Genomic DNA, 13,794 nt, shown 5'->3' with positions numbered 1-13,794 from the left:
GATGGATAAAGTAATATGTAGATAATATCGTAGGGTAGTTTTCATCCATTGCAATAGACTTTAAAATAAATTCATTAGAGCTCCACCTACCCGGGTATACATACTATGTGCAAAGCTCCAGAAAAAAGAACATGCTAATTTAAGACTGCTCAAGATATCACAGTCTGTTCACCAAAAGCACTTTAAATATCCATTTCTTCACAGCCTTCAGGGGTAGGTAGATTTCGAAGTACCTATTTCTTCTGTAAATATTAAGCAAACTTCTATAAACTCCTTGAACATTTTAAGAACTTAATGTACATAAAATATTTATGTTCTCCAATATTACAAAATGATCGACTAAATATTCTCTAATTTTTCATGCAGCGAAAATATTACGAATATTTGTATCCGGCATTGAATAGTTTAAAACGCAGCATGAATAGCTTACAAATAAATTAATATTATATGCCAACTAAGGTAATTATAAAAATACAATGAGTTCTGATTTATAGTCATGTTTTCTTTTCAGGTATATTTCAAAGAAATTCTACCTATTGTAGCCGATAACATGGTACGACTTTTCGAAAAAAATTTATATCTTTTTCTTTTCGTGGTCCATAGACCCCAAAACCATCGTCAACTCAAACGTTTATACATATATAAATATCACAATTGTGTGGACACGATAACTGTCGCAAATGTTTCACAAATCACTTTCAAACTGATACATAAAATCTAGTAGTGGAAAATCTCGGTCGAGTTTGTTAATGGTCAATATCTGACCAAATGAGTAGAAAGGGGAAATCGCTGTGACTCCCATGATATGGAAAATATCATCAGTTTGAAGGTATTATAACTGGTAGGAGGAATACAAAAAAATTGTTCGAAAACGTTTTGGATACGACCAACCATAACTGTAGAAGTTTGAAAAAACAAGGGTGGGAGGACAAAAAAATTTATAACTCCCTTCATAGGCACAACATTGAATTCGTACAAATTTTGATTTGATCTTATAGTTTTTAACATAAAAAATTGAAAAAACTTTTCATTAGAAGAAACATTCATGCAAGGGATTGAAAAAATAAGGGGTAGAATTTAAAAAAAAATCATAACTCGTTTAGTAGTTACACTATAAAATCTGTTATATTGGTTTGTAAATTTTATAATTTTTATATAAAACTTTTGTCTGAATATTTTTTTTTTTTTAAATTAGACGAACCATTCCTGCAAAGGGTTGAAAAATTGAGGGGTTCGAATTCAAAAGAGAATATATAACTCCCTTAGTAGGTACACTATAAAGTCCGTTCCAATTTTTCGTAAACCTTACTACGATGTGTTGAAAAACCCTGGGCTTGAAATAAGAAAATTAAAAAAGAAAAACTTCCCTACCGTCTAATAAATCAAAATTGCCTCACGTAATTAATGTACGCTCCCAATGCACTCAAAGGTATTCGCACGACATCTTTATCTTCATTTCTCCGCTATTAAAATGCAATGGTCATCATATGTTTCACAATTTTCTTAGTTTTCCATGTGAGGAAGGGTCTACAGGACTGTATGAGGGGATATGGAGAAACCCATAGGCCATGGCAATGCCCACCACGATTCCCACTTGCGAAAACCCGTGTAGGACCCGCCGGAAATCGAACTCCGGTCGCCTTGGGAGAAGCGAGCGTTCTAACCACTTTTTTAAAATTATTTTTAAAAGTTGGTTGGTACACCGGCAAGTTTTGACAGTCACTAATGTGCCAATCATCTTCCCCCCTTAATGTTTATTTTATGTAACCCCGCGTCGTTGAGAAATTGCAGTTGTAGTTGTTGGTGTATGGGTAAGCGCCCAGGAGACGATAAGGACAACACTAATTACAACCACGTCTTACCCGGGATTCGAACCCACAGCCCCCGCACCGTATCCCAGTGCGTTGCCGACTACGCGACGGAGGCCGACTCTTAAAAAGATGGGTGGCACACAGGCAAGTCTTGACAGTCACCAGTGTGCCAATCATCTTCCCCCCTTAACGATGTTTATTTTATGTCACCCCGAGTCATTGTGAAATTGTAGTTGTGATTGTTGGTGTACTAAGACAACACAAATTACATCCACGTCTTACCCGGGATTCGAACCCAGAACCCCCGAACCGTAGCCCGGTGTGTTATCGACTGCGCCACGGAGGCCGACATACCACTCGACCACTGCGCCTATTTTGAATTTTCTCAGTAAAATTGTTTTTTGTTTTTTGTTCAGGTAAAACTTTTAATGGGGTATAAAATTTAATTCGGAGTGTCATTTTTTTTTTAGCCAACGTGTCACATATCAAGATCAAAGTAACAGAAAGCCAAGATAGAGGCTGGTCATTGACAACACCCACCAACCACTCTGCACCAACCGTTAACTGCTCAGTCTCTTTATAACATTAGTATGATTAGAGTATTTTTTGTTCAGAATAACCTCAGTGAAAGACTTCCAAACATTTGCCAACTGTTTAATACCTTTAAGTACACATTAGGATTGCTGTACGGAAGTATAGTCAAATGGTTTTTGTTTTTACGTAAATATTTATGAATATGTGAACCGATATAATTGAAGCCATAAATTAATTTTAGTGAAATTTTCGTTGTATTTTACACAACTTGTTCGCCACAGCGTTCCGGAGTTATTGGTGCGGAAAATTGATTCCAGTTTACATTAAATGTTTTCGTTTTGTCGGATTAAAAAAAAAATTAAAGCTGAATGTTTTATGATTTATAATTGCTCAGTCGAACTCACAGATCACGTTCAAATAGCGTTACCCCCAACAGCAGAATAAACAAACAAAAATGGCGTAAAATCAAAGCAAATACAGGCGGACGTAGAAGTAATCTCTCTCGACCGCGTTGGTAAACACTGTTTTTACAGTGCAAAAATCGCACGAGATTATAAAAATTTACTTTGTGACATTTAATTGCCTTGTTTTATTGGCTTCTTCAATACAGCCTGCTAAATAAAAGTATTTTTTTACCGCTACGTTGTTATTGATTCTTTTCTTTTGTATTGCAAATAGTCATTAACTGAAGAATATCGCGGTAAAGGGGTGACAAAGCATCCAAATACAATACATGTTATCTTCTGTCTGTGCTACTCAACCATGGCAATTCGAATTGATGCTACTGGTGGAAACTCTAGAAGTGGCTTTGTTCTCCCTACTACATGAGGAGTAACGTCTAACGAATGGGTAGAGACCTGCAAAATTCGCGGATTCATTCGGTGATAGGCTAGAATTCAAACACATATACCTCTTAGATAATTTTGCTATTGGCTTACTGTTCGTCTGGACGAATCTCAACCAGTTATAAATCCTCAACCAAAGAAGGATCGAATCACAGACAAACCAGCTGAGACGACTTACAAGTCGGCAGCCAATGAACTTGCGTTATTTGCCCGAGTGTACAGGGGTATGTGCAGTTAATCCTGAAGGCCATCGAACCGCGAATTTTGCAGGTCTCAACGAATGGGTTTATAAAACCAGCCTAATGTTTGCAGTACTGGACTTTTCTCGTTTTTTTTAAAGTAAATGTGGGTTCATCCGTTAACGTTCCTGCTTTGCATCGCCTCGAATGGCCCGCAAGCCGTTCCCAACGTTACATATGGTGGTGCTTCTCGTGTGAGAACGGCCGTGCAGAAACTGAAGGTCTCAGTGCTGATGAACGTACGTGGCTCGCCGACCTTGTGACGAAAACGTATGTGATGTATCACGTTTGAACGTGATGCGTAGGGACGCCTGTATTTAGCGAATACATTTCGTGTCAAGGTATGTCACAAAACACTGTAGCTTTTTCTTAGAGTAATGGAGAATCGTGTGCGTGCAGCAGTACGGTATTCACATTCCCATTGGCCCCGTCAAGTGCGGGAAAACACCTCTCGCCAACCACAGCCAATAACTACAAAAAAAAAAAAAAAACTTCGGTGTCTTGCGATGTACCTAGACACGAAATGTATTCGCGAAATACAGGTGTCCCTAGACTGATGCGGGAGCAGCCATGTTTTCAGTCTATTTATTAACACAGCATGATGCCCAAGAGCACCAAAATATGGATTCGTAAGTCATATTTAACATACCTACATTTAATTAATTTATACACGTAATTCAATCTAAGAAATTATGACTGACTTACATGCATGCTTCTTGAGGATACTAAAAACACAAAAAAATGTAAGCTGTTTTATTTTAGTTAACTTAAAATATTACTTTAAAAAAATAAGATTATTTACTACTTGCACTTTTATGCGTCATATCTGTACTGTTGGAAAACGTGGAGAAGTTTCACTTCATAATTACAACCCAGGGCATGAAGGTTAGAAACATTTTTAATGAACGCCTCGGCATAGCACGCAGTACCGGATCGCATGGGAATAAAACACGTTAGCAAGTCCTTTGTTACAGCGCAAAGTGTTTTAACAAGAGTACACGCCCCCTGGGCTTCATTAAAAAAACATTTTCCTGTTCCCGGAAAACTTTTTTTTAAAAAAGTGATACAATTTTATTTGAAAGCTTTCTACACTAAGATAAAGACATTAATGAGGCATCGCGAACTTCTGTTCGAATTCAAACTTCCAAGTTTCTACAAACGCCTGAAATGTACGGAAATATCTCCGTTGTCAATAACTAATAACAAATGTCTGTAAACAATGCACCTTCTTACTATAAACATTTTTCAGTTCTACGAAATGTTTTCTGCAATGACACTAAGAAAGTAAATACCAATACACGCAATTACCAGTTTATTGCATCTAGTGAAACGATATAGAAAGTTTCTCTTGATTGGCGGAGCCAATAATTTCAAAATGTCAACCTTCCTCTGCAGTAATTTATCAACATAAATTTACAAGATTCTTATATTTCAATGAATTGTGCCTACAAGGTGCAAGAACGTATTTGTCGAAAATATATAAATTAAAAAAGTGTTTGGACATACGAACATATTAAGAAGGAACATTTTTAAAAACGAATTCTTGATAATTTTTGTTTTAGGCACATAGTAAGCTAAATATGTGGAATTTATTGTTTTTTGCTTAAATATTTCTCTTAACTGTTACCACGACCCTAAGTTTTCACTAAATCGTAGCTGAAATTTTCTTCTGTAGTTACTGCCTAATTTTGAACAATGCTTGTTTGGTATATTAAAATAGACATTAAACCTTACAAAATTTCCCTCCAAACAGCTATGTTGCTATAACTTGAAAGACTCGCGTAACATAAAAACATATTTATTTTACTATTTCTTTGTGTGCACACATATTCAGAAAACATTTAACGTATTTTTTTTTGTACAGGAACGCATCTAAACCTTTTGTACATTTTAAATGAAAGGTTTGTATCTAAAATATAGTTATTATAAAAATAAAACACATGTGAAGTAGTGAGGTTAATTTACTCGAAAACAAACGGAATTGTGAAAATTTTATTAACAAGTCACATAGATAAAGACGATGAAATCTGCTGCTCCATGGATTTATGTCCTATGCATTGGAGTGATTTTCTAATGGCTTGATTTCCTAGCTAGGCTTTATTTACACTAGAGTGAGAACTGGCATAAAACTTGTAGCATCATTTGGTTTCAAAAACGGCCAGAGAAATTTTAATGCTCGTCTACGAGTGGGAAAGTCAACTCGAGTACTGGGCGCACATGTTCGCAGTGAACTGGAACGACAAATTATGCAGTTTTTAAAAGCCAATGGTGGCTCCACCCATGCGTGTGGTCATAAATTTGGTTGAAACCCAGTAGTGAATCCTGACCCAGCTCATTTACAAGAGGACTTGTTGAGCTGGTCGTCGAGAAATAACAACATATATATAGTTAATTATGAAATGGACGTAAAGTACGACCTCAAAATACATTTAAAAAGTCCTGATGGTATATAATTAAGTGTTATTTTCCCCATCCCATCCTGAAATCATTAGCTAGAGTGCAGGATTTGAGACGGAACAATAATTGATTGGTTCAGTCGCCAGGACCTGGAATTACAAGCGGGTTGGAATAAACGCCCGTAAAAAAATCAGTGACTTGCTGAAGATGCTTTTTTTTATTTGCTGATTTACACTTAAAAAAACAATTTTTTTGGTACTGTTTTACAAGTGCGCCTCTTTTTTATTGGCTAAAATAGTTTAATATGTCGTTCGTTTGTAAGATCTTATTCATCTTCTTCGTCTGTAATTGACGTCTCTTTTTACGAAATTCGGTGTAACCTGCGATGGCGCATGTCCAACATAAAATCTTATATTTGGTGTTTAGTGTCTCTAATGACCTCGCTGTCTATGTTGTACGATAAAAAACAACCCGTGGGTGCGTATCCGCCACGCTCGTTAGAAGTGAAACTTCAGGTGCCTGGTTGTGGCTCAGAAACGACTCTGCAGACACTACTGCTGCCATCTGTGTTACTGGCAGGTAGCTTGATAAATAAGACGTTATTGTTAATGCCCGTACACTCAAATTAAAGTTTTACGCGTAAGTTGCACGTGTTTAAATCCATAAAAAATTAAATTGGTTATCTGCAAAATCGGTTTACAGACGATAGTTTAACGTGACAACGTCATAACAAAACATTGATGAAATGATTGCATACTTTTATGAATAAAATTGAATCATTTTTATTGAATTATCACTATTTTGTATGGATACAAAGAAGGAGTGAAATGAAATCTACAATTTAATTTATAAATTAACTTTTATTTGCACTCATTAATTCAAATATGTTTATTACTTTAACGAATAGATTATTTTAACTATAACTTTTATACATGTTCGCTATTTAACTTATTCCAATCTGTGTTATTCTGTTAAGGATAGGACGTTGATAGGAAAAGTAGGAAACGAATGGGAGTGTTTCAAGTTTAATGTGCCTCGAAAAAGTCAAATCGATGGTTGTTCCAATTGAGTGGAAGAGAGATAGATGCGGCGCAAGCGTACAATGAGCGTAACGGGACAATGTGCGTAACGGGACAATGAGTCTTTTTTTTTCCGTGCGTGAAGCCGGCGTTCATCGATTTATTAGACGTTGTCACGTCAAAAAACCTGTAAATTCAGTACTGTTAAGAATCTTTATAAAAAAGCACGCAGCGCGCAATAGATGTATCCGCAGTCGCGAGGCCTCGCATCTCGGTGTCGGTCAGAAGAGCAAATTTTAACAAAATGGCGCCAAACAGCAATGCAGCTACATTACTATCGTCCTGATATTCACACTCCACCGTAATGCTCTGAACGTTGCGCTTATTTTTATAGTTACGCTCTGATCTCGACCTACCCTATCGATGGTAGTTTCCAAAAGTCGACAAGGTATTTTTTAAAAAATGAATCTTAGTAACGAAAATTGACTCAATGAATTTACAGACACGTAACCAACGTAATTCTGAATGAATTTGTAAGTGAGTGAGTGAGAGAATTACAGTATCATTATAAAATTTTTAATTATATTAAAATATTTTTTTCATATGTTTTATGTTAGCGTTTAGTTATATATATATTTAATATTTAATTAATTATTTTTAATTGGTTTGTGGTAGCACATAATTTGGGTGTTAAATTGGAGGATTATTAATCGGGAATCACTGAAATTTGTAATTGGTTAGTTTATAATTTTATGTTTGATTCTTGTATATAAATTATTATACGTTGTTTATGTATCATGGTTCAGTGTAAGAGTAGGCGTATACGACTTAGCTCTGCCAAACAAAAGTCGAAATAAATAAATAAAATAATGAACATTCATTTCAAAAACTTACGCGTCCGAGGCACCTGAAGATATGCTACGATTCAATCTAGGTTGAGACATGTGTGAAGTATTGGCTCTTATATAGTCTTCTAACGTTACGCGAAAAATTGTCACATATAACAAAAAAACATTAATTTGGGCACTTTCTAAGCTCACATTGTTTTATTTCATAAATTCTACTCATTAAACTATTTTACGTTTATATAATTTTTTTGCTTAAATTTTTGTGTGCAAGTCCTAAGATTTATCAATGCATAAATATTCACACTGACCTATACAAACAAATTTGATTTAATACAAGATATTATTGTATCGGCGCAGCCATTTTTTTTTCTCGCTGCAGCAAAAACGGATTATTGACGAAGCCAAAACTTGAAAGTTGCAAAATTGATTTTGTGTACCAACATTCGCTGTTGAATATACAAAACCATTTGGTTAAGAAAAATTATATATATATATATATATATATATATTTAGATTTTGGAATTAACTATATGTATTTATTTAAATCCCGTTTAAAAAATTTTGGGTGATGATTTTTATGATACTCTAAATATTTGCTGAGTAGAATTTTCCTATTTTTACAACATAACGAAGTGGAAAGAGTATAATTATTTTTCGAAACGTAGCTATAAGTAAGGACCGGAAAAATTAGCTGATACATTTCGTGATAGTCTAGAATCCAAAAACGTTTGCCTTGTAACTGCATCAGTGATTGGGCCACAGTTTATCTGAATGACACTCGGCCAATGAAAAAAAAACTTTAACAAAATAAGTATCAAATCACGAACATCCTAGTTAATAGGTGTCACGAGTCGGTAGCCAATGAGCAGATGTAATCTTCCCGCGTGCACGGAGGATCATGACGTCTATCCTGTAGGTCATCGAAATCGCGGATTTTTCCGGTCTCTACGTGTGAGATGAGGGAGCTGGTACGGAAGACTCGCCTGTCTGCCCGGCGCGCGGTATCGAACCACGGACCTCTCGCGGACGGCTGACCGCTAATCCGACAGAGGGCTCTTGTTCCCGGGGCCCTTTACCTGCTCGCTGGACGCCGAAAACCCCTTACCGACCCCCTTCCCCCTCCTCCCTTGGCCGCGGGGGTCTGACCGCCACCGCCCCGGATAGACTGGGTAGCTCTCCTCCGAGCGCAGGAGGAACACAAAGGGGAAACTGAACTACGGGTCCGTCTCTCCGTCGTCCTAGAAGCTTGGACGGCCCCGTCCTGGTCCCGTCCTGGCCCCGTCCTGGCCCCGTCCTGGCCCCGTCCTGGCCCCGTCCTGGCCCCGTCCTGGCCCCGTCCTGGCCCCGTCCTGGTCCCGTCCTGGCCCCGTCCTGGTCCCGTCCTGGCCCCGTCCTGGCCCGGTCCTGGCCCCGTCCTGGTCCCGTCCTGGCCCCGTCCTGGCCCCGTCCTGGCCCCGTCCTGGCCCCGTCCTGGCCCCGTCCTGGTCCCGTCCTGGCCCCGTCCTGGCCCCGTCCTGGCCCCGTCCTGGCCCCGTCCTGGTCCCGTCCTGGCCCCGTCCTGGTCCCGTCCTGGCCCCGTCCTGGCCCCGTCCTGGCCCCGTCCTGGTCCCGTCCTGGCCCCGTCCTGGTCCCGTCCTGGCCCCGTCCTGGCCCCGTCCTGGCCCCGTCCTGGCCCCGTCCTGGCCCCGTCCTGGTCCCGTCCTGGCCCCGTCCTGGCCCCGTCCTGGCCCCGTCCTGGTCCCGTCCTGGCCCCGTCCTGGTCCCGTCCTGGCCCCGTCCTGGCCCCGTCCTGGCCCCGTCCTGGCCCCGTCCTGGCCCCGTCCTGGCCCCGTCCTGGTCCCGTCCTGGCCCCGTCCTGGCCCCGTCCTGGCCCCGTCCTGGCCCCGTCCTGGCCCCGTCCTGGCCCCGTCCTGGCCCCGTCCTGGTCCCGTCCTGGCCCCGTCCTGGTCCCGTCCTGGCCCCGTCCTGGCCCCGTCCTGGCCCCGTCCTGGCCCCGTCCTGGCCCCGTCCTGGCCCCGTCCTGGCCCCGTCCTGGCCCCGTCCTGGCCCCGTCCTGGCCCAAGGCTGTCACGTGATCCCGCCGAGATGTCGAGTTGTTCTCGCTCCTCCTGCCTCGACACACACACGCGCGGTGCGCAGAGCTTCAGGAAAAAAAAAAATTTGGTTGTCTGTAAAGTCGGTTTACGGACGAGAGTTTAACGTGACAACGTCATAAAAAAACATTGATGAAACGATTCCACACATTTATGAATAAAATTGAATCATTTTTAATTGAATTATCACTAATTTTGTATGGATACGAAGAAGGAGTGAAATGAAATCTACAATTTAATTGATGAATTTACTTTTATTTGCACTCTTTAATTCGAATATGTTTATTACTTTAACGAAGAAATTATTTTAACTATTACTTTTATACATCTTTTACTATTTAATTTCTTCCAATCTGTATTATTCTGTTAAGGATAGGACGATGATAGGAAAAGTAGGAAACGAATGGGAGTGTTTCAAGTTTAATGTGCCTCGAAAAAGTCAAATAGATGGTTGTTCCAATCGAGTGGAAGAGAGATAGATGCGGCGCGAGCGTACAACGAGCGTAACGGGACACATCGTAACGGGACAATGTGCGCAACGGGATACATTTAGGTGCGTGCAGCCGGCGTTCATCGATTTATTAGACGTTGTCACGTTAAAAAAAAAAGCGACATGAAAACTGCTCAACACATCCGGGTGGTGTCTGTTTGCGAAAAGAGTACGCTAAAGGTAGATGAGTTGTTACGTTTTTTTTTCGTGTTTCTTTTTCAGAATGTTTTTTTAAAAGCGTGAAACAACCGGTAAAGATCTTGAAAGCACCCAGTGTACTTGCATCACACCTTCATCTTCATTTCTCCGCCGTATAATAGCGTGGCTAGCTCTGAGAACTCACAGTTTCCCTTCGCACGGCGAGAAGACCGCGCGCCGGTTCTTTTCCGACTTTCTGTGTATATAGTTTGAGCATGTTTAGTGTAGTGTATAGACTTTGAACATTTTAAACTTCCCGCCCTGCAGGGCATTGTGGTTGGTCACTCTGGAGTGGCCAGCAGGTAGGTTGGTGCACCTGCGCACAGGAAGAGGACAGTCTGATAATCAACATGGTGGTTGAGTGGACGTTGGTTACAATCGCGACTCGTTTCAATCGAACTACAGTTGTTTACAAATGTTGCATCCGCTAATTATTTAAGTCCACATCTCTTCGTGCAACAGATTCAGAGTTGACACGACGCTGGAAGCACCAGCGAGCGCCGCACTTATCATACCGCCTCGCTGACACGGATACGCCCCTGAACAGGCTTGGCTCTTGGCTGGACGCACGAACTGTAAAAGTGCGGGGACGCTAAGGGCGACACCGGCTCGCGCATCACACGCCCGTTCACCTCTACACGCCAGCCACAGAACCGGCGTGCATTCTTCTCGTTTGTAATAATGTGCCTTAATGAGAGTTAAACCAGTGACCCTGTAATTTTATCCCGGGATATCAAAGATAAAGGCTGCCAGCATTCTTGTGCTACTTACTGTACTGTGTTTAGAATTTTTTTATCCAATTATGTCCGTGAAAACACCCGTTTTAAACCTCTTAACTGTCAAAAAAAAAATGGTAAAGACGAAACCATGAAACGAAAATTTTATAGGCAAGTGCAGTGGCTCGTAAACGCTACTCGTAATCGCGAAATTTCAATAAATGTCAAGCGGTTTTGTTAATTACGCATTTAACTCGCCGGATATATACATCTCGTTTGGTGACTCAGCTGGTCTTTTGCTGATTACACAAAGTTATCCAAATATATTTTTAAAAATGTAAATATAGAGGTATGTATGTTACGAAGCTGTAGAAAAACATGCACAAAAATAATTCCTGGTTTGTGGTCATGGCGCAATTAAATATGCAAATGTTAATCATGAATATTTGCCTGACTTCTCAGATATAGCAGGCAACGTGCAGCATTTCCGGGTCTGGAGTACAAGTACCGTTTGATTATTAAAAATAATAAACTCATGAAAAAAAAGGTTTTACTGAAAGTTTTATTTTACTACATATCTGCATCTCATTTTCAAAGAGTCGTGGCTCAGTTCCAAGCACTTTTTGCAACGCTCTACCAGTTCATTTAAACCCCCCGCATAGAAGTTCTCAGCCTGGGAATGGAACGGACGCCTCGGCCATAGGCAACACAGACTTCGATTACGCAATGCGTGTAGCTAAGTACAGGCGCTCACTGAACATATCCGGAAAAAAGTTTAAGCAATTTCTGTACTCGAGTCGAAAAATGATGGCTACCGTTTTTTTTGGGACGAGAAGGGCCTCTCGTTTTGTTGATTTAAATAAATGTGAGTAAACAATTACAGCAAAATGTAAAAAAAAATACCATTGTCAACTGGTTTAATTTTCCAGGCGGCTAACTTCTATGCAGAATGGTCGAATAAAGTGGGAGAAGTCAGCGTTAAAGAAGACCCTAAGTGCGTCTCAGGCCGAAGCCTTTACCCCTTATCATGCGAGGCTTCAACCATGTATGCGTCATGTGCTTTGATCGGGGATTTGCCAGCCATGGCAGCTATTGATTCCATGCAGGGCTGGATTTAGGGGAGGGCAACCGGGGCGAAAGCCCCGGGGCCCCCACAAACGGAGGGCCCCCACAATAGAGACTTCGAAAAAAAAATCTTTCAAATTCCGACAAGTAAACACTAGTAAACATCTTTTCCTTTGATATTCTTTTTTCGCTGTGTTACCATTACCTACAGTACTTTGTACATACATGATTATATTATTGTTAAATATTAACATAAATATTCATTAACACTAAAATTTAATTTCATATAATTCTTGTCTCCGATTATATTTATGTATGTGTTTTAAATACTAAGAGAATCTACTTGATTTCACAATAAATTATTTATTGGAAAACTCGAATGAAAAAAATTGTTCATTTTATTTGGAAAATAATTTGGGGCCAGGGGGCCTCCGATCCTCTGTTGCCCCGAGGCCTCCAGACCTCTGAATCTGGCACTGATGCCACGACTGACTCCCGCAGCTTAGAACATAGTTGAGTAGCCTAGAGGCAAGGTTGAGCGGGGGTGTGGTGTGGCATGCATTGAGAGTGCAGGATGAGTAGGGGGACACAAGAGTGTGGTGGAACCAGACCCAGGCTCCAGGGGGTTAGGCCCGTCTGTGCCTGGGCCCTGGTGGTCAACCCCCGGCTGGATCGCACCGCCGAAGAAGCTTCTCGCTACCGGCGATGCCACGCGGGGATAAAACTGTCCCCGCAGAACAGAACAGGGCTGGCCTTGCAGGAGATTGCCTCGGGGGCCAGAGAGTAGAACAAAACCTAGGCTGCGTTTCACTCCCTTCCCCCCTCCTCCCCAACCCAAACCCTTGGAGGGGGGGGGGGCAGATGAAAGGCAGCGGCCGGACTCGCACAAAAGCTTATTGTTTTTTTCTCTCTTTTCGAAAGTATGTATGATTAACGTTCGCTGCTAAAGTTTGGGTTAATTATCCTCCGTATCCAAGGTTTGAATGGGGCCAGGGGGGGAGAGATACAGAAAAAAAAATCACTTGTGCTATTGGACCACAGTTTATTTTTTTCTGACCACGCCTCTTTCGTGCTGTGGACCAATAAAGAAGCGCCGGACGATTTCAGTGAAAAAGGTTTCTGGGCGCGAACACCGGGTTAAGGTATGGTTATGTGTGTATGTTATGTGCGTGTGCAAACTGTGTGGGGCCTTTTTTTAGTATTATTGATTGATTTAGTTCAGTTAATAAGCGCTTTTATTCCTATCCTCGTTATTAAATTTCCACAAGAAGAAGGATGATTAGTGGTCATTTTCAATTTGTCTTTGTTAAAGAACTGAACCCACATAAATAGATCTCCTCACACTGTTAAAGATAGACTGTATTATAACGTAAGTACAGCTGTAGTAATTCTTGAAAATTAGTGTATTTTAAATCCTAAATAGTTTACAGCCTGAACAATTCCTTCTTTTTTTTCTTCAGAAAGTCCCATTATCCTGTGGGCCGAAAAACGGTGCCTAAAATGTACCTAGAATTTGGCTACTAAACAACTGCTTGAACT

The 13,794-nt window shown here is 40.7% G+C and overlaps 1 protein-coding gene across 1 annotated transcript in view; it reads right to left on the bottom strand.

Annotated features, from left to right (window-relative positions):
- LOC134541842 (neuroligin-2-like) overlaps window positions 1-13,794 on the bottom strand; it is a 198,012-nt gene that overhangs the window by 174,042 nt on the left and 10,176 nt on the right. The window contains exons 2-3 of the mRNA XM_063385539.1: window positions 11,045-11,108; window positions 8,803-9,801 (exon numbers count right to left, since the gene is read on the bottom strand). Of these exons, the coding sequence (XP_063241609.1) occupies window positions 8,803-9,801; window positions 11,045-11,108 (1,063 nt within the window). The remainder of the gene's footprint in view (window positions 1-8,802; window positions 9,802-11,044; window positions 11,109-13,794) is intronic.

This window comes from Bacillus rossius (assembly GCF_032445375.1).
Source record: "Bacillus rossius redtenbacheri isolate Brsri chromosome 4 unlocalized genomic scaffold, Brsri_v3 Brsri_v3_scf4_2, whole genome shotgun sequence".
Classification (NCBI taxonomy): Eukaryota; Metazoa; Arthropoda; class Insecta; order Phasmatodea; family Bacillidae; genus Bacillus; species Bacillus rossius.
The sequence above is the reverse complement of the archived record's forward strand: the minus strand, read 5'-3'. Positions and strand labels throughout refer to the sequence as shown.